The 20,737-nt window shown below is 28.4% G+C and overlaps 1 protein-coding gene across 1 annotated transcript; it reads right to left on the reverse strand.

Annotated features, from left to right (window-relative positions):
* Positions 1 to 207: 207 nt before the first annotated feature.
* Positions 208 to 5,034, reverse strand: LOC101251739 (phosphatidylinositol 4-phosphate 5-kinase 2). Its single transcript, XM_004250288.5, has 8 exons — positions 3,264 to 5,034; positions 2,991 to 3,155; positions 2,687 to 2,852; positions 2,408 to 2,518; positions 2,131 to 2,324; positions 1,896 to 2,026; positions 1,709 to 1,802; positions 208 to 1,021 (listed from the first exon to the last, which is right to left on the reverse strand). Exons 1-8 carry the CDS (start codon positions 4,550 to 4,552, stop codon positions 715 to 717), a joined length of 2,457 nt encoding a protein of 818 aa, XP_004250336.1. The 5' UTR covers positions 4,553 to 5,034; the 3' UTR covers positions 208 to 714.
* Between the last annotated feature and the right edge of the window lie 15,703 nt (positions 5,035 to 20,737).

The raw sequence follows: 20,737 nt of genomic DNA on the forward strand, positions 1-20,737 counted from the left end.
AAAACCATGCCAACTCCAAAACAGTAAAAAGTGAAGAAAGACAGACAAGTTAGGACCAGCAACAGAGCATCTATCTGCTTTCTCCTCTTTTCATATTAAAACTCTTTCAATGTCATGACACTTTCTTTCACTCATATCAAAACAAAACAAAAGCACATGACACATTCAGTCAACTTTATTATAAACAAAAAATGACATGATCATACATAACAAGAATTTACTACATTTTTTATATATATATAGATGTATTTTTTTTAATAAATATATTCAAACTCCTGATCCTATGAGCTGTACACTTTTGATTATTCAAAGTCCTTTCCTCTCCCCACCACTCCAATCTTTTTTGAATCTCACTGAGAAAGAAGACTTGCTCAGTTTTCTATGCTCAAATAATCACTAAAACTAAAAACACAAAAAGAACTCATTTACCCCCCCAAACCCAACCCCCTATGGGAATATACAGAAGACTTACACTCAACTCAACCAGTGGCTGATCCATAAAATTCAGCCACTAACAAACCCCAACCATGAATGAGGCCAAGAATGTCTTCGGCCGTGTACCATTGCAGCCAAAATGAATAATTTCTCTGACTATGATCACCGCGTGCTGCTGCTGCCGCTCATTCCAGGCACTGTGCTTTACCAGTTGGGATTTTCCAGATTCAATGAAAGAATCTCTATAATGTAACATCCTTTTTTGTTTTCTTGCCCTTATCACCTGTCTTCAACAAAAATTCTGCCTATGAAATTCCGAAACCTCTTTGAATAGAGCTTTGGATCGACAGCTGAGATTGAGGCAGGGTCAACTTGCAACGATTTGTAAGCATGCTCAAGCTTCTTACTAATATCATAATCCTGCAGAATGTCAATGATCCCAAAGTACAGGACTACTTCATAGACTTCCCCACGGGAAGGGGGTACATTACAGAAACCACCGGGGGTGTACTGATCAAAATCACTCCTTCGTGCCACTCGTTCTGCCCGTGCAGGCATGTTAGCTCCCAACTGAATCAAGGGTTTCCTGTAAAGATATAATGCAAGTAACTTCAAAATCAGAAAAGGTTTTTAGAAACGATACAAATTTAAAACACCCAAAAGTAACAAGGATAAATCAATGTTAATCAGCAAGCAATCAACTCTGTCAAGAAAAAAACAATTTTGTCTTTGTGGCTGCAAAATCTTATTTTGTGATGTCAAAAGGGGATCTGCAAGAAATTGCTTTCCGTATTAACTTAATAGTGATCAAATAAATATTAGCTTCACTACAAAAATCAGTAGCACACATCTATTCTGCCAAAAGAAAAAACTAGTAATTTTATTTACAACCGGGGAAATAATAGCAGTGGGAAGAGCAATATAATCGGACCGGCTTTAATCATCCACGGTCATTAATAAGACCTTGCTCCAGTTGTTCCCATCACAAATGTTGTTTAATAAACTCCATCAAAAAGTTGCAGCGATAGACCAAGTGAAATCACTGCTTCCAACTACCAACCTCAAATTCATGGAGAATCGATTAACTTCCCAATGGTATACAAGCACAGATCTTAGGGAGCAATGGACAACTATTTTCCTTCAAGGTTTCTTTAAGTAAAGGTCTTATCGCATTACTTGGCACTCTTTTTTAGTTTTAGTGTAGTTGTAAGCCTAAAGTCAAAGGATTTGCGAATGGGAAAAATAGAACAGCAGTAAAAAGAACAGTTCTTACCGGCCAGCAAGAATCCTATCCATGTCTTGTAGCTCAGCTTCAAGGAAACGACAGCCACGCATGAACTTCTCATTTTGGAATGAATCACTCTTTCCTGAAAGCAAGCAAAGCTTCCTTTTATATTTTTCTGGACCCTTCTACATTGTTATCCAGCTAAGAATGAAGTTGTTACAAATGTGTAACCTACCATTACGCAAGAGGAATGGTGATAAACCCATCTTTTCACCCGTATTATCCTCTCGGAAGTGAAGACCAACCAAGAGACTGTAATCCATGATTCGCTCAGCTTCCAGAAATTCACAATCGCGATCAATTTGTCTGCAAAGAAGTTAAATCAATTTAGTAATGCAAAAATATATTGTGTGACAACTCTTGATTAGGAAAATAAACTAATGTTACAACAAATGAATTCATACACTTACTTGATCAGTTCTTCATACCAGTTTCGCTGGAGACGGAACACAAAGTTCAGATCAAGGTCCTTGAGGGTAGTAGTTTCATCAATTTCTCCTTCAGGTTTATCTGTTGTGCGGCCATGTGAGGAACCTTTCAGGTCAAACCGTCTGTGAATACGATATTCTGAGCAGAACATGTTGCCCATAACAATGAACCGTGTCTGCATCCAATGAAAGAAAAATAATATCAGACATGTTAAGCCTTGCATCAAATCTAAGATTCTAAGTTTGAAGTCAGACATACCTTGACACCACCAACCGGTTTGACGCAATGGACACCGTAGAACTTTGTGACCAGGGTATTTTCATAACGACAAACATGTTGATAGTAACTTGGAAGCATCTTAATAAGCACCTGATTCACAGATTGCAAAAATTCAAACTCATTAGAAAATTAAGCATGTCATCAGTTTCTAATTGAAGCAAATATCTTATCTACCCAGGTCTGCAGTTAAACCAACAACAGTAAAATAACCATTTTAGGAAATCAATTCAAGTGCAAGTCAAAGGTGAGGCAACTAACCTTGACTTCTGATTTTTTCACAGTTTTGATCATAAACCTATCATCCTGAGTCAAATAGAAGAAGCTTCCACTCTTCCCCGGAGAAGAAAGCTCTCTCAGAGCATCATTTCCACAAATTGCCAACATGTAATCCGCAGGATCAACTTGGAACAATTCTCTCAAATGTCTGGATAACCCAACAAACAACCAAACACTTTTAGAGTCTTTCATGGTGTGTAAAACAAAGATCGAGTTAATCAATATCAAATTAAACACTCAATCTCAACAGACAACTTATCAACTACATGTTATAGGAAATCAATACCTAAACACTACCGGACAATAATCCTTCCAACGGAAATCAGTAGATTGATGAGGGGGTGTAAGCTTAGACCCTTCTGGTGGAAACCTGGTCCAGAACTTCTCGTTAGGATCAAAATCACTGGTTTTAAGATCCCGTAATATCGAAGCATGCTTCCCAACCGAATACCTATAAAAACCATCATTGGTTCAGCTATACAAACAATTGTAACTAAAAAAAAGTAATATCAAAACATCCAATATACTGGCATAAAACAATTTCATTCTATTATAGTACCTAATGCCCAACTGGAGATTGAGCATCAAATCGTAATTTTTATGCCCTTTGGATATAGTATGGCCTGGCTTCTTTTCTTCTTTGCTAAAGCAACAAGGATTTCTCCTGAACTGCTTAAGTCCATCTCGACCAAACCCAAAGCCATCCCTGTAAATCATGGATGCCTCTACATTATCAATAATATCACAAGTAATGTCACCGGCTTCACCATCCGACTCCCAAATGCAAATTCTGGGAAAATTTCTTTCTGTCATACTTCCCCTTGATCCATCCACGGATGACCTCTTCTTCCCCATATTCATCACTAGCAACCCACAATCTTCATCAGCCATTAAAGGTGCAGCTAACTTGTGACCAAAAAATCCCCCCAAAACATCTTCTTTAGCACTGAAATCAACACTTTCTTTCTTAACAGAGCCGTGGCTGTTAGTTCTACTGTTTGCTGGATAAAAAGTACCATTAAGAATTTGGTTTTGATGTTGCTGATTCTTAGCATCTTTACTCCAACACCCAATATAACAACTCCCATCAGGCCAAGTGAAAACTCCATGACCTTTAGGACCACCAGCTTCCCAATTTCCATCATATCTATTTCCATTTGCCCAAATCAAAACACCTCTACCATGAATATCCCCAGTTTTCCATTCACCAACATACTCGTTTCCATTCTTCCAAACATATCTACCTTGTCCATCTTGTAAATTCCTTTTCCATAGCCCTTCATAGTAATCCCCGTTGCTATAGTGTTTCTGCCCATACCCATGTTTCCGATCACCGGACCATGAACCTTTGTACATATCCCCATCGGATCCAATAAAGGTACCTGAACCCTCCATACGCCCCGACTTAAATTCACCTTCAAATGTAGCTCCAGATGGCCACGAAAACTTACCCTTACCAGATGCTTTACCTCTTTTCCACTCCCCTTCATACATACACCCATCTTTCCACAAATACTTTCCGGATCCGTGAGGCGAACTACCGGAGAAGCTACCTATGTACAGATCTCCATTCGGAAGGTGCTTTTCCACTACCCCAACGTTTGAGCTAGTACTAGTTGTACCAGACGCTGCACAAATTGTACCATCCGTCGGAATAACTCTCCTTGATGTTGCTTGTGATTTGCTCCGAGGAATGATGATAACTGACCTCGGGGTCGTCGTCGTCGTCGTCGTCGTAGCTGATTCTAGAATCTTCTCTTTCTCCTCCTCATCCACTTCCTTCGTATTCTCCTTCCTTCTAGTCGATATTTCAGGAATCTGACTCGACAACAAAAGGGTTTCCGGCATTTCACTTTTTTTCACTCAATGATATCAAAAATGTTCTTCTTTTACAAACAAACTCGTCCTGTTCCTTTAAATTATACCTGAAAATGGCTACACCGGAGCATATTCTCCGGCCAACTCCATTCTGAGTATTGATGTTTCTCTCTCTAGACTAGAAAAAATTGGAAATAAGATAGAAGAGAGAGAGAAAGAGTCACAATTTGGCTTTGCTGTATTGGAAGAGAGTAAAGAGAAGTATGAATACAAACAGGAGTTTTGAGAGAAACACAAAGGAAGAGAGAGAAACAAAGATGAAAGGCATTTAAATGGAAAATAAATTAAAGTAAAAAAAAATATGAAGAAAAAAAGCTTAAAAGAAAAAGTAGACACAGAGCCCTAAGAAAAATGTGAAACTATAGTATAAGATATAATTAATTAATTAATTTAATTAAGTTTTTCAATGGGAAGGTTTGTTTTTGGTTTTAATTTGATTGAATGTCAATTACACTTTCCCACCCTACTTCCTTGTGATCTTAAATGTCATTTCATGTGTTCAACTAATTTTTGATCATATGGTATGAAATTAGTGGCAAATAAATATTGCTGTTTTCATAATAATTTCTTGGCAAAAATACACAAATATATATATATATATATAAACTTAATAAAATTTGAAATTTTCTATTTAAAGGTTTTAAGACAAATCAATATAATAGAATATTTCCATAAAATTTGGATCGAGTAAGATCTACGCAGAGTTTACTTTTGTCTTTGTGTAATAGAAAAATTGATCGTGATAGATCATCGAGTCAAAAGGCAAAGTTATAGCAAAATGATAGATAAATATCAAGATGTACGCAGATTATGCATTTTATTTTTTTGTTTTAATTTATTTTTATTTCTATTATTTTAAATTCTAAATTCTTTTTAAAATTTTTATAATTGTGAAATTTTTTTAAAACTTTGTTCTTTATTTTATATTATTTATATTTCATTTTCTTCTCATTCTCGATTTTTACTTCATGTGATTTCATACACTTTTTTGCATTATTTATTTTTTTATGCCAAATTTATTTTTTTTATCATTAGCATAATTTTGTAAATAATTTAATTTTTTAAGTAAAGTAGAATTCATTGTTGAGTGATGTTATGAGACTTACATTTTCTTTTTTGAAAAATCATATTTATCAATATTGTGTTAAAATTTGACATAAAATTATTATGTTAAATTTTTTGTTTTAAATTTAGAAATTATTTTAATATTATTGACTTGAGACTTCACACTGCAAGTCATTTATTTTTATATTTTATAGTATTTTATTAATTTATGATATTTTATTTATAATATTAATCTTTTTGTCAAACATATATTTCAAGATGTTTTATAAAAAATTTGTACTTTTAGTTTTTATGGTTAATCCAATTGAAACATACTATTTTCAAAAAATATAAATCAATAATTTTTCATTATTTTAGTTAATAACATATATTTATTAATAAGATATTTTCAAAAATTAGTATATGACTTAGATATTGAATTTAGTATTATCATATATAAGATTCTTTATTTGTTTAATATAAATTTTAATTAATTAATTTTTATTCTAAAATTTAACAATTTTATTATTGCAGTTCTGCAATCAAATAATACATGTGTAACTATATTGTGTCAAACAAACTGGTCAGAGTACTTATGAAAAATGACTACCTCCATACCCAGATTTTCTTCCTTGTTTGTTATTTGCGTCCAGATTGATACAATTAACTTATGAAAAATGACTACCTCCATATCCAGATTTTCTCCCTTGTTTGTTATTTGCGTCAAGATTGATACAATTAACTTATGAAAAATGACTACCTCCTACTATTTACGTCACATAATTTGCATGAACATAAAATTCAAGAAAATGTATTTAAAAATTTATATCCTCAATTATATCATAAGATTATTGTAATCATAAAAACATGATACTAAGAAATTTAAAGCTATATTATTTTTATAATGTAAAAAAGAAATGCATCTCATATTGCTAACAACTTAGTAAGAAAATCATATTATGTAAAGTGAAATGAAAGGGGAAGAGTAGAAACTATGATAAACAAGTTTGAAATTAGAAATAATGCTATTCCATGTAGTAAACCCTCACTAATCCTGGCCTTGTACTTGTAAATCTACCCTAGAGACCCCATATATATTTTTGAATTGCAAAAAACCAAAAGCAAAAAAGTTTCCATGGTTGGTTGTTAGTATTGCCTCATTCAATGACCTGCATAGTTTTGTATGGTTTAGCCTAGACTATCTAATCATATCATTTTTTTCCTAAATTACAACTTTCTTCCCAAACTTGATATAGGAAGAATCAAATATGCTCAAAATAATAAAACTCAAGGAAATGCTAGGTTTGTTTTCTAATTAAAATATTGTTCTTTATTGTATCATTACTCCTTTATAATTCAAAAAATTATAATTCAAAAAATAATAGAGAAACTTGATCACAGAAAATGGAGAACAACTATTGAAGTATGCTCGTTTTGGAAATTACATCAAAATTACTTTTCACTTCGTCTTATATAGTTTGTTGATATTACAAATCTAGTCAAGATAGAAGATCCAATTATATATTACCAAATTATATTTGGGATTTTGATTAAAGGAATAGCATGTGCAATAAAAATATCTATATAAACTAGGCTCTTGATCATAGTCTAAGCATTTTAGATTCTAGAAGGGTTGACAAATACAACTATAAGCACTCCGACTACCTACTTACAACATATCCTTACTTTCTCATCATATTACTCAGCCCATGTCACATGGTATATTATATTGAACTTTCTAACTACCAATCACGAATCTCTTTCTCCAAGGTGGAATCTACCTAAGTATTCACATCACGTACACTACCTTCACTTCTCACCCTTGCAACATACAGACAATCCTTGTCTCTCAACATTAACACTCTTGAACCTTAGGCCCTTCCAGTTTCATTCAACAACGAAATATATAACATGTTAAATCAACACAGTAAAACAAACATAAATAGGTCATCATAATCATTTACAATTTTGGGAAAACAACATCAAATATCACTTACGAACAACGCAACTTCACCATTACAAGATATACAATTAAGTCAAGTCATTGGTCCTCTCAAGGGACCCAAACCCTAATAGTTAGCATACCGGAACGTCATACCCGATCCAGTGTTTATGTCATAACGTGGCAATCGATCCCATATTTATGTCGAAATGTGGACCAACACCTAATTCATTCATACAACCACAATCACAATCACACATATTCTCAAAATTATATAATCAAGTCACGATTCATGGCCTCCATCATTCATCTCTCTCATTTACAAATAGTGTGATCAATAATGCAAATTCGCATAGTATTATAATGAAACAAGAACAAATATATATATATATATATATATATATATATATATATATATATATATCACACAATCATGAATGAAATCACAACTATCACCTATGTAGTATTCGTCAACATATATCACTAAGACAGTATCTCGACCATACATAACCCTAGTTAATCATCTAAGGATTCTTCATATGATTTAAATCATCTTTTGTTCGGTGTGCAAATGTCTACACATAAATCCTATCATTGATTTACATTATATTACGCATTGAGTACAAAATTATAACTACTCAATTAATAAACCTAGTCTATTTGGGCACTAAGCAGTTGCACAGAGTTTTGGGCTTCGATTCTTGTTTTCGGACTTCATGACGGTAATCTTGACCGGGAATTTGCAATCCATCGCGCTCCTTACGCCAAAATCTCTTTCTCCTTCATTCCCAAGCTTAATTAGAGCAAATTTTTAGGCGGTTTCTAGGATGTTTTACGTCTAATTTAGGTAATTTAAGAAGAAAATGAGAATAAGATTTCACATTATTAACATTCTGTTTCGCCTATTTCGCTTTGGCTCCAGCTTACCCAGCTGTGGTGCCGCCATCCTAGTGGCACCTAGCCCGCCTGGACGGGACAGTGATCTAGTAATTTTCTTGAATTTTTATTTTTCCTAAATAACGACAGTTCAAATCGTTACATAATATGACTCTAAATAGAAAATATAGAGAAAGTTAACATAATTGAGAGATCTTTTTTTTGTAGGAGTGATAATTCTAGCTTGGAGCAACTAATTTGCTCCCACTTTTCCTTTTTAGTATTATTAAATATTTTAGTATCTTATTTTTAAATTTTTATTACTATTTTTGCAGTCAATATTTTTCTATTTTATTATTTCATGAGAGCTTCTTTCACTTATATTTTCTTTTCAAATCTATTTAAAGATATACAAGCAAATTTTTATAAATTAATATTCGATAAATTAATAACCTCTCTAAAATAATATCTTCCTTGGGTCTCGCTTGGGCCAATGGAAAAAATAATTAATTTCGATAAGATAATAAGATAATATATTTTCAGAAGACCCCGATATAAATATATGATCCCATTAATATCATAAATTAATAATTCTTTAATGTACAAATATATCTAAGACAATTTAGTGAAATATGTTTATATTGTGTTTTATTTTTTCTTAAAATTTAAATATAGTTGAAGCTCATCTCTAACTTTTCTTATTGCATCCAAGAGTTATGATATTGTCTTTTTGAAATGCACCATAAAGTTGTGAAGAGTTCTAGATGTAATAAGTGTTTCCTTACGCGTATCTGGTTCCAAAGGTACAATATCATCTTCAATTTCATCATCAACATTATTTTTTTCGATGGTATTCCAATTTCTTCTAAACTGTAAACCATTGAACAAGTATCACTTTCACTCAAATAATCCAACAAGTTATTGACATTCATTTTACTATGAAATCGAGATCATTAATCATGACCTCAAGTTTATGAATGACGTTTTCACAAGTAGGTTCATTCAAATTCTCTGAGATTGCTTCTCCAGAACGATTTTTACCGTATCAAAAACAATTTGCTATTGTCTCTTCCTTGAACATTTGTTGTTCAAACAGGAATTGCATAATTGATAGCATTCAAAACATTAATCTTTGTTGGATCATTTTGTCCCACTCCACAGCTTTCTAATATCCTACGCTAAATTATGTTCGATAATACATCTTAAAAGTTCTTATTATCACAACGTTGAAATTAATAAGATACAATAATTTTGATGTATTCGTTGTACTTTATGTATGATATTTTTTTATGTGAAATCGATAAATATGATACATAAATTAGTAAGATACAATAATTTTGAGATAATTAAAATTAACCATCATCAAATCTCAAACTATTCTTTAAATCAATAAATATTAATTTATCGATTAAATAATATCTCTATAAAATAATAAAATTTCACGCTTCCACCTATATTAATTTATAGAGGTTTTATTGTATGTTTTTTAAATCAAGAGTCTATTATAAATACTCTATCTGTCCACTTTTAATGTCATTATTTCATGTTTTAAAGTTAAATGATAAGAATTTTAACTAATATTTTATGATATATTTATATCATATTATTGTATAAAGTTATAATTTATTATATTTTTCATATAGTATAAAATATTAATGTAATTTTATTTTATTTTATTATAAAAATTAATTAAATTAATTTTTAAAAAACATAACATGATAATTAAAAATGAACAGATAAAATATTATTTTTTTTGGAATTGTGTAGTTTGTAGAATATAGTGATTTTTAAAATGTAGAGTAGGAAAACACTACTAGCAAGTTGCCTTGGGATTTCACCTTTTCTTCTCCTTTTTTATTTCCCCAAGTCTCAAGTGAGAGAAAAATGTACACAAAATTATTAGCTTTTTGTTCAGATAATATAGCTAACCTATAATAGTATAATATAGGCTGAATAATAGGTAACCTATAATTTTAAATTATTTAACATAAAAAATAGTAAACCATTACTGTAATAATGTTGGGAATAACAACAGTAGTGATTTATTTTATATTTGGAAAAATATTCCATAAATTATGAGTAGAATTACTTATTTCCAATATTTAATTTGCCTTTGTATATTTTACTTTTTGTTTTATGGAAATTATGTTCCCAATAATTTGTTTTATCAATTGATAATCACAAGGATTATTCTTTATTGGACATATAATTCAAAAAATTTAAAATTTTTGTTGAACATTATCTTATGTTGCAATTATTGTCGTGAATAATCGTACTTGTTGGCATTTAAGAAAAGCAAGAAGGAATTTTGCTACTTTTTTAGTTGTAAATATGCTAATTATATTATTGGGATTAATTCATTAAAAGACTATTTTATTCAAACGACTCGTAATATAAAAAGTTTTATAATAATATAATATGAAATAAGAATATCAAAAGTATTTAATAATACACGAATTCATAATTAAAAATAATAGAAGTTTCTTTTGACTCTTCAAATTTATATCTCTTTTTTATTTTAATTTTTATAATATAAATAATAATAAAATTATTATTAATTTCTTCATTATTGTAGGACTTATCTAGGAGGCTGTTTGGTAGGAGGTTGATAAAAACTCCCACATCAATGAAAGGGGGCCCTTGGGTTTCCTTGAGCTAATTTTGAGATATCAATTAAGCCTAAATTTAATTTAATATTGTATCAGAGTCGAATATGATATAATTTTAGGCCCCTCAAAAAAATCTAATAATAGTGGGATGGAAATATCATACAACAAATCGAACAATGAAATTCTGTATAAAAAGGAAGAAGGGTTTCTTAGATCTCTTTATAATGTTTAGACAATTTCCGATATGATCAACTGACTTTTATTATGTAAGTTAGATCTAAATATATATATATATATATATATGAACTTTGATATAGTTTTTGTCAAAAATATTCTTTAACTATACCCAAAATTTAAATTACATCATTAAAGTATCATTCTTAGCAGAATCCTTAATTATACTCGAAACTTAAACTACATTCTTAAAGTATCATTTTTAGTAGAAAACATCTTTCAAGTATTTTAAAGTAAACAATTTTCATCCTTCTACTTGAATTTATTAGAAAACTAATCGATATATCCCACAAAAATTAAGTCTCCCCTTCCTAATTATTATTCTTAAATATGCCAAGAATATGATCCTGAACTTTTTCGTAATTGAGTTAAGAATTATGCAAAATCTTTTAATTTAATCATTTTTTTCATTCATTTTTCATGTAATTTTAATTGAAAATATTATTAGTTTAAATATGTTTCTTCTCAATTTAATATGCTAGAAGCACATTTGTTGGAGACTTCCGCTTATAATAATGTAGAATGAAATTCAAATACGATACATAATCAATATTTTGGTCACTTTGATATTTGATTGACCCAAAAATTTATTCAATTAATTGGTTAAGAAAAAGAAAAAAAATAATTAATCTCCAACTTCTTTTCTTTACGAAAAAGGTAAATCACGTGCACTCACACCTTCCAATAATTTTTAGTTTCCATGAGCAACAGTGTCTAAGATTTATTTTTAAAGAACTTCTTGTAGAAAGTAATGAAAACTTTCAGAATAACTTTTGTTGATAGTCACGTTAACTATCAATTTTTTCGTAAGATCCCTTAATTTTTTGACAATATCTAACAAAAGGATGAAAGTTGTTCACTTACAAATACTTAAAAGATGTTTTCTGCTAAAAATGATACTTTAAAGATGTAGTTTAAGTTTGGAGTACAGTTAAATAATATTTTTTTTGCTAAAAATGATACTTTAAAAATTTAATTTATGTTTAAAATATAATTAATAGATCACATAATGACGAATATGCCCTCGAACTTTTAGCTAGGGTACTATTTTTTTGTTACCAAAGAGGAGAGGAGAATCTAGTTTATCCTTCTGGTTTATATCGTTACATGACGGCATCACATAGGGAGTGTTAAGGGTCTATTGACTAAAACACCCTCCCCTTTTCATGTTAATTACTACTGATGCTTTTGCCTAGTTAAAATTAATTAATCAACATGTATAGCTAATACTATTTCTATTCAAATAATTATTGTTGTTCTTACTAAAAATATTTTATTCTTAGTATTAGTAATCCTCGAAGATTACAACTTTCTCAATGCATAAATATTTACTTTCATTCGTCTTATATTATTTGTTTGTTTTGCTTTTTACTCACTAAATCATAAACATTGAAGGTTATTTTTACTATTTTATTTTTTATTTTCTCGATTTCATATTAATTTATTACTTTCATTTTTATGCGCATATTAAGAAATTATAAATAAGAAGATAATTTTTCTAATTCTTCTCTTAATTTTTTTTTTGAAAATTTTATAAATAAATATGAATACTTTAAAAAATAATTAATTCTAATGGTAATATAATTTTTTAAAAATTAAAATAAACAATAGATATAAAAAAAATTATTTTTACTAGGATGATTAACTAATATGAGACGATTACAACGGCGGAGTCAGGATTTTTAATAAGATAGTTCAAAATTCGTAAAAATAGACACACGAAATAATCAAAGGGGGTTCGACATCTATTATTTATACATAAAATATTATATTAACTATAGATAAGTAAAATAATTTTTCATCGAAGTGAATTCGAATAAACCCCTTTGTACCGAGGTGGCTCCGCCCTCACGAAGGGAGCAACTTTTTTTTTTAACACATTTGATTTATGTAAGATTAATAATGGAGGAACTTCACGATATTAATATGTTTTAACTAAATAATAACTTAAGGGTGACATGTTTTTTAAAAATTAATTTTATCTTAATTTTATAAATTGATAAATAGTTTAAATTTTTAAATAACGTGGATAAATAATATAAGACAAAAGAAGTATATGTTAAGACTTATAAGTGTAAAATAATTACCTTCCTTCTAATTAATAATCTTTATGTCCCATAAACTTCGTTATACTAAAAATAAATGTTATTTTTATTTTATCTAATTTAAAAAATCAAGAGATAATTTATCATTTTATTCTTAATTTATTTTATTATTTATTAAATTTATTTTTCAAGATATAATTTATTATATTCAAAAGATAATATAGTAAACTTATCATTTTTTTAATTACTCGCTTCATCCAATAGTAATTGTTCACTATACTATTTTTAGATGTCAAACAATGCTTGACCAGTTGTTTTTTTTATGAAATTAATGAATAAATTTACACTTAGTTTCTAATTTTCCTTTTCTAGTAATTATAGTCCTCAACATTTTTCAAGATATTATACTTATTATATTCAACGAGTGGTATAGTCAAATTATTCTTCTATATATAGTTTCTTAAGAAGTGTGCATAGTCAACAACGGATAACTATTATTGGGCGGACTGAGTACTTCTTAAACAACATACTAAATCAAATATAACCAAATATAAGTAGAAAAGTTATATTTCTTAAGAAACACATAAATAAAAATACAATAAAATTTCAAGGAGAAAGACTTAACGTCTCAATCTCAAAGAGAAAAAAAAAAGAGAACAATGCAAAAATTGTAGCTTTACTCTTGTTCAAATACACAAAACTTTGATATTATGATATAATCTGATGTATTAGTGACTTATTATCTATTTAAATTAACTTATTTTAAATAGTCGCAATAGCTTTAAAAATATTGTTTTTTATTGTAATAGTAATTAGTAAAATTAATTAAAAATTATTCAATTTAAAAAGACAAAAGTAAACCAAAAATCATACATCAATTTTATTTTTTATAACTCAGGCCAAAATCCAAAAATTTGAAAATAATACAAATGTTAAATCAGAGATAATGACTGTCAACGATAAATGAACCTAATCAAAATTTTGACACCTAAAAATTATGCCATTTGGCAAAGCTCCATTAAGGACACCTAATTATCATTAAAAACCTTGCTTTTATGATAAGTAATAAGCGAAACTTTACTTAAATATATTATAATAAAAAAGTATTTATCATTTATAGCAATAACATTTTTTTCACTTGATCATTTTTAATTTATTTAAATACAAGTTTAATACATATTATAAAGAATAATTTATTATTCACATATAATACAAGCTTTGATGATGGCTAATACATTTATCACACATTTTAATACATTTATAATACAATATGATATTTTTTACCAAACAAACGTTTATAATTCAAATATATTGCATACATAATTCACTTTTAAACATATTACAGATTCATCACAGTACTGCTATAAATGGTTATAAACAAAAATTATAGCTAAAATTAGTAATTATTTTTAAAAATATATTAATTCATGTAATTTTTTCAATTAATATTGTATTTTATTTAAATCTTTATTTATGAGTATATAAACGTTCTGTTTAATTATTTTTTTTTAAAAAAAGGGATGGAGAAAAGATAAATTTTATACTATTCAATAACTTAAATATGAAAGTAGGATTTTCTCAACGACCAAAACAATAATAATAAAAAAAATAAAAATATGATTTTTATTTCACTAGTTGGTAACGAAATAATATTCTCATCAAATTACTTCCTGGCTATAAAATCATTTATCTTGTTTTTGTCCCAACAATTTTTTAGTGGCGGAGCTATTTTTGTCTAAGAGATATTAATTAATATTTTTTTAATTAAAAAAAATTATATAAATAAATAGTTTCTATTCATATATATTATATATTTTAACTCCATCTTTATATTTATAATTATTAGAATTGTTGATCTTTTATACTAATGAATTTTTGTAATAATATCTAAATTAATAAAATGTAACAGCATGTATATAGAATTCACCATTATTTTAAGAGTTTGTTTCACAATAATGGTTTGTACTTTATAGTTTACAACTAAAAGTGGAGTAATAAATTATATTATACAATAAGTGTTTTTTAATTTTTTTTATAGTGTTTTTTTCTCTCTATTATTATCATTATTATTATTATTGCTTACAACGCAATCATTATTCAATTACATTTTCGGTGGGTCTCAATACAGGACTACATTATATTATTGTTTTTTTTTCCTTAAAAATAATAACTAATCAATCTGAAAATTATATCCAATTGCCATAAATTTATAACCTTCTTGCAAAATATATAGTTAAACAAACATTAATAATCCAACAAATAATTGAATAGGATATATATACTTTTTTCTAATATATTTGAGTAATAATAATTATCATTATGAAATATAAACATTATAAAATAAATTTGGTGGGTCGCTGGAGCCAAGAAAAACTGTGCCTAATTCTTGCCAATAATTGTCTTTATGTACACCTGTTTTCATTTATTTATTATTTAATTTACCCCTATACAAATAAATAAATAAATACCAATATATATTGTGGTGCACTGGCAGCGACAGAGCTACCAAACAATTAGGGATTCATCAGAATTCATTTCGACAAAATATTATATGTTTTATAAATGGTTAAAATATTCTTTTAGATATATATAGTAGTGTTGAATTTTTTTGACTATTTCGTGTGTCTATTTTTGTAGATTTTAAATCCCCTCGTTGAAAATTTTCGTCCCTGATGGAGTGATTCACCCTTAACCAGAGGTTTTGGGTTTGAGCTTTAGGGTATGGAGAAAATCTGATTGGGAGCGTCACTTCTCGAATGAATCCTACAGTGTATGTTTCGAATTTAATTGAGGCTTCAATGTAAATTTTAGACAACGAATTGAAAAAAAAATAAAAGAATATTTTATAATATTGATATGATTCTCTTAGAACGTTGACATGTTTTCTTGATAATGTATGGCACTTTCTTAATCCAGCCATTCCTTCGTATCATTGGGATTCGATTTCTTAAAATTGTTCATTAATTGTTTAATTAAATCTCTAACTCAATCTTACTCAATAAGCTTAACTATTTCATATACCAATAAAAATAAATAAACAATTACAACTCGTTTAAACTTTTTTGACATTATATTATTAGGATAATTAGATGTGTGGGAAGACATTTGGTCAAATATTTCAAAACGTATTTCTTGATAAGAGTTATAAAATAATAAAGTTACAAAAGCATTGTACTATGGTCTAAATTTAGTTATTTTATCAAGTGACTTTGTTGAACTTTTTTACGTTAGGCATATGATTTTTTGAACTTAAAAATGTTATAAAATTTAAATATGAGAAGACCATATGGGTATTGCTTTTCTCCACGAGTAAATTACATGTTTGATCTGTATGATAAAATAATTATATTCATAGTCATAAATATATATAAAAAATTAAACAGTGTAATATAAAAATATTTGAATAGAAGGATATATAACGTAAAAATATGTATTGATATAAATTATAGATTGTTGTCGGCTATATATATATATATATATATATATATATATATATATATAATGGATAAATCTCAACTTTGAAAATTTACTTCCTTCTTTAAAAAAATAATGTTATTTTTTTTAAAGTTAGAAATAAATTTTAATTTTTTAATTATTAAATAATTTATAAGCATATAAATGTCTAAGGTTTGCTAAACCATAAATTTTATTTTTGGCATAGTACATTTTTCAATTAATATCATATCATTCAATTTTATGTGGGCATAAGCAGACATTTCAATTTGTATAAAATTAAACAAATAGACACATGTGTCCTACGTAACATAATACACGTAGAACACCACATAAGAACATAAAATTGTCATCTGAAATTTCGTGTAAGACGAATATGTCTATTTGTTCAAATTTATACACATTTAATATTCTACTTGTATACACTAAAATTAAAGGACATACATGTCAGCTGAAATCAAATTGGATGACACACTTATACATTATGCCTTCAATTCAAGTCTTACTTAAATTGATAAGGAGGGAAGGAGCAGTGAAATAAATAGTGATGAGATAAAAACAAAGTGATGTATAAAAATTTTATTTCTTGTTTAGTTAACATATTTGCAATAACTTATCTCACATTATATATAATAGTGATGAAATAAGTTATTCCATATACATAGGGGTATAAGTTATCGCATAATAGCTAATTCTAAATTAACTAATCTTGCGATAACTTGTTATCAACCAAACGACCCTAAATACTTGTAACACCACTAAAAGCATTGGAAATGGTGGTGCATCATGAATCACATAAAGGCAATCAATGAATGGACCTATCATTTTTGTGGGGAACTTTGTCCTTGTTTCTTTGAGTAGTAAGGACCCATTTTGGGTCCTACTTGAACCCCTTCATACAAGAAGTGGGTTGTCCAATATGGAAAAATAATTGCAATATTAGAACACAAGAAGCTCTAGTCTAACAATTTGTCATTTTCTAATATTTGATCATCATCATCACTTTTTAAGTATAATGTCATTATCCTAGACTGTTTTTTTCCATGGAATTGGTTGAGTATAAGGCAGGATACTATGAACCATCCACATTTACATAGCCTTATTGGTAAATTAAGCACTTCACTTTCCTATTTTTAACCCCCACCCTACCCCATGTTTTTGTCTTAAAATCATTTTTATCTACTAATATCATATGTGCAATGAGCCAATGACATGAATCGAATTGAAATCCATAAGTCAAAGGAAAAAGGTTTTCCCATTTGAAATACTAAATAACACAATCCAAATCTGATATCTAGGTTGCGACATACTACATACATGATAAATTGCTATTAATAAGGTGAAACCTTTCAGCTATTATATGAGATATTAACGAAGAATATATATATATATATAGAGAGAGAGAGAGAGTGCGAAAATGTATAACATAGAATTAAAATTTGCCCATACAACCAAAAAGTGAACAAGTCATAGAAAATTAGGATACAAAATACAACACAAAACTCGAAAGAATGATACTAATTATAAGTTTTTTTTGTGAATCTAATCTAAAAACTTAACAAGATCAACGACAAGCCAATCTTGCCCAGTCCAAAAAATGTCATTAGAAGTAATCGGAAATCATACATCATAAATAAAATAGTGCTAGCATAAAAATAATATACAAAGTAAAGCAATTTATCTAGAGTCAAGAATACAAATAGTACATGTGGACATAACATGCCATTTGCTACAATAACTATGCAATATATATGATCTAAACTAGATACTTCAAGCTATCAAACTATGCTTTACCACTTACACTAATTATATGTTTCAAATGCACATAAATCACACATATAACATGCTTTTATGAAAAAATAAGTTAACTAAGAGCTAAAGCCTCACTTGCTTAGAATTCGACAGTGCAAACTTTACTTGAATCGCAAAAATTAACTTAACCAAACTCTGAAAATCTCACTATATATATCAATAACCAATCCAAATTAGTCTAGGTAACACATGAATCCTATAATTTTAGGATGCATCGCGGTCAATGTCAACTCTTAGTCATCTAAAGCTAGTCCCTCCGGTCAACTAATTAAAAACACAAAATTAATTATATGGACGCATCACCAATAAGATAATGAATTCAATACTATAGACAAAACGCTATTATAATATCAAAATCTAAGTCAAATCGATAATTTTCATTTCTTGGATCGAATTAGTTAGGGAAAATATTTCATACAAGAATTGATGAGATATTGTACTATAGTTCATACCTTTTTTTTCAAATCATGCCAAATGATCTAGTCTAGAAGAAAATAGGTATAATGATCCATAAACCTTGTACCAATTTAAAGTGCAAAACAATATGTCTTGATTTTGTGTAACAATTTTAATTGAATTGATATGTGCCATCTAAGATAATATCTAATTGGACAGTATAAATAATTGACAACAATAAGTTGATACCCAAGGAGAAAATGTCATTTTCCTATGTTTGTTAGGTTTGGGTAAAAAATTATGAAATGCAACACTAGGACTAAGTCAATAGTATTTGTGTCTTTAGACAAAGTATGGAATTATTTTTTTCTTCTTTTTTTGCTTTTATTTTGTCTTCTCATCTTTGACAAATTGAACCTCCAAATAACTAAGAGTTCACTTGCAAGCTGGTTGAATTAATATTTAAGTTTCTATGATTCTCCCAGATAGCCACAACAAACATAGAACATGACAATAACTTTGGCAATCTTGACAAAAAAAAACAGCAAAATTAGGTTACCTTGTGACTCGTTTGTACCTTTTTTTCCTATCATCTTCCTTGTGCACCATACTTTCTCACTATGTCCAAAATAAATGTGGACCACAGTGGCGGTATTAGAATTTTCAATAAGGGTTTACAAAAATTTAAAAAAATAGACACATGACGTAGTCGAAGGGGTACGACATTTATTATATATACCTAAATAATTATTTTAACCATGCATAATCATATAATTTTTCCGTCGAAGGGAGTTCGGATAAATCTCCTCGTTGTAAGGTGGCTCCACCACTGGGCCCCAAGGTCGATGTAGAGTTGATGGTATGATACGTAGCTTCGATACAAAATTTTCATAGTTATTTTAAAATTTTATTTTATATTTATGAATTATTAATTTTGAACTCAGTAACTCAAAATAAATACTCCCGATAAATTTATAATGTTGGGTTGCCTTTGATTTCACCATCTATATATAAACGATTCGAATGTGATTGATTTGTATTTAATTCTAACTTCTTGAAAATACGATGGTTATAACTTCTTAAAAATATGATTTTATTTAGAATTATTAGGTTCAAAAATGGATATATACACACGTAGGCATACACATATATAGAGGAAGTGGATAGTGGGCTCAATCAAACCTGCTGCTAAAATTACTTTTAGGTTCTCCTTTGAATAAGTTATACGATAAATTCATATTTTAAAATATATTTTATTAAGTTTAGCAACTTTTATAATAATTTTATACTTCTTACATATGAATTATCTTTTTCTTTTCCAGCTTTTCACCTTTCTCATTGATTAAAAAAAACAATAATTCGTTAATAATAAAGAAAGAAAAAGTGATCCATTCATTCTCATAGAAAGTTCATTATTTCAATTTATTCTTTGTCACATGTTTTATAAAATTGAGTTTTATTTACGATAAAACTCAATTTTTTGATAATTTTAGAGATTCACTTGTCTATTGTTCTATTTTAATCGTCTTCGTTTGAATATGGCTACTAAATATATTAATGACCCTTCATATCAAATACACATCTTGTAACGGTTAGTAAATTATAAGAATATGGCTTCTTAACCAAATAAAAAATAAAATAACATTTACATTTTAGAATTTTTTATTTTTCTTCTATGCAAAATTTTAATTATTATCGTAAAAAAATATAAGATATTTTTGCTGGTTATGTTTCATATACTATA

The sequence above is a fragment of the Solanum lycopersicum genome, chromosome 11, assembly GCF_036512215.1.
Source record: "Solanum lycopersicum chromosome 11, SLM_r2.1".
Taxonomy (NCBI): domain Eukaryota; kingdom Viridiplantae; phylum Streptophyta; class Magnoliopsida; order Solanales; family Solanaceae; genus Solanum; species Solanum lycopersicum.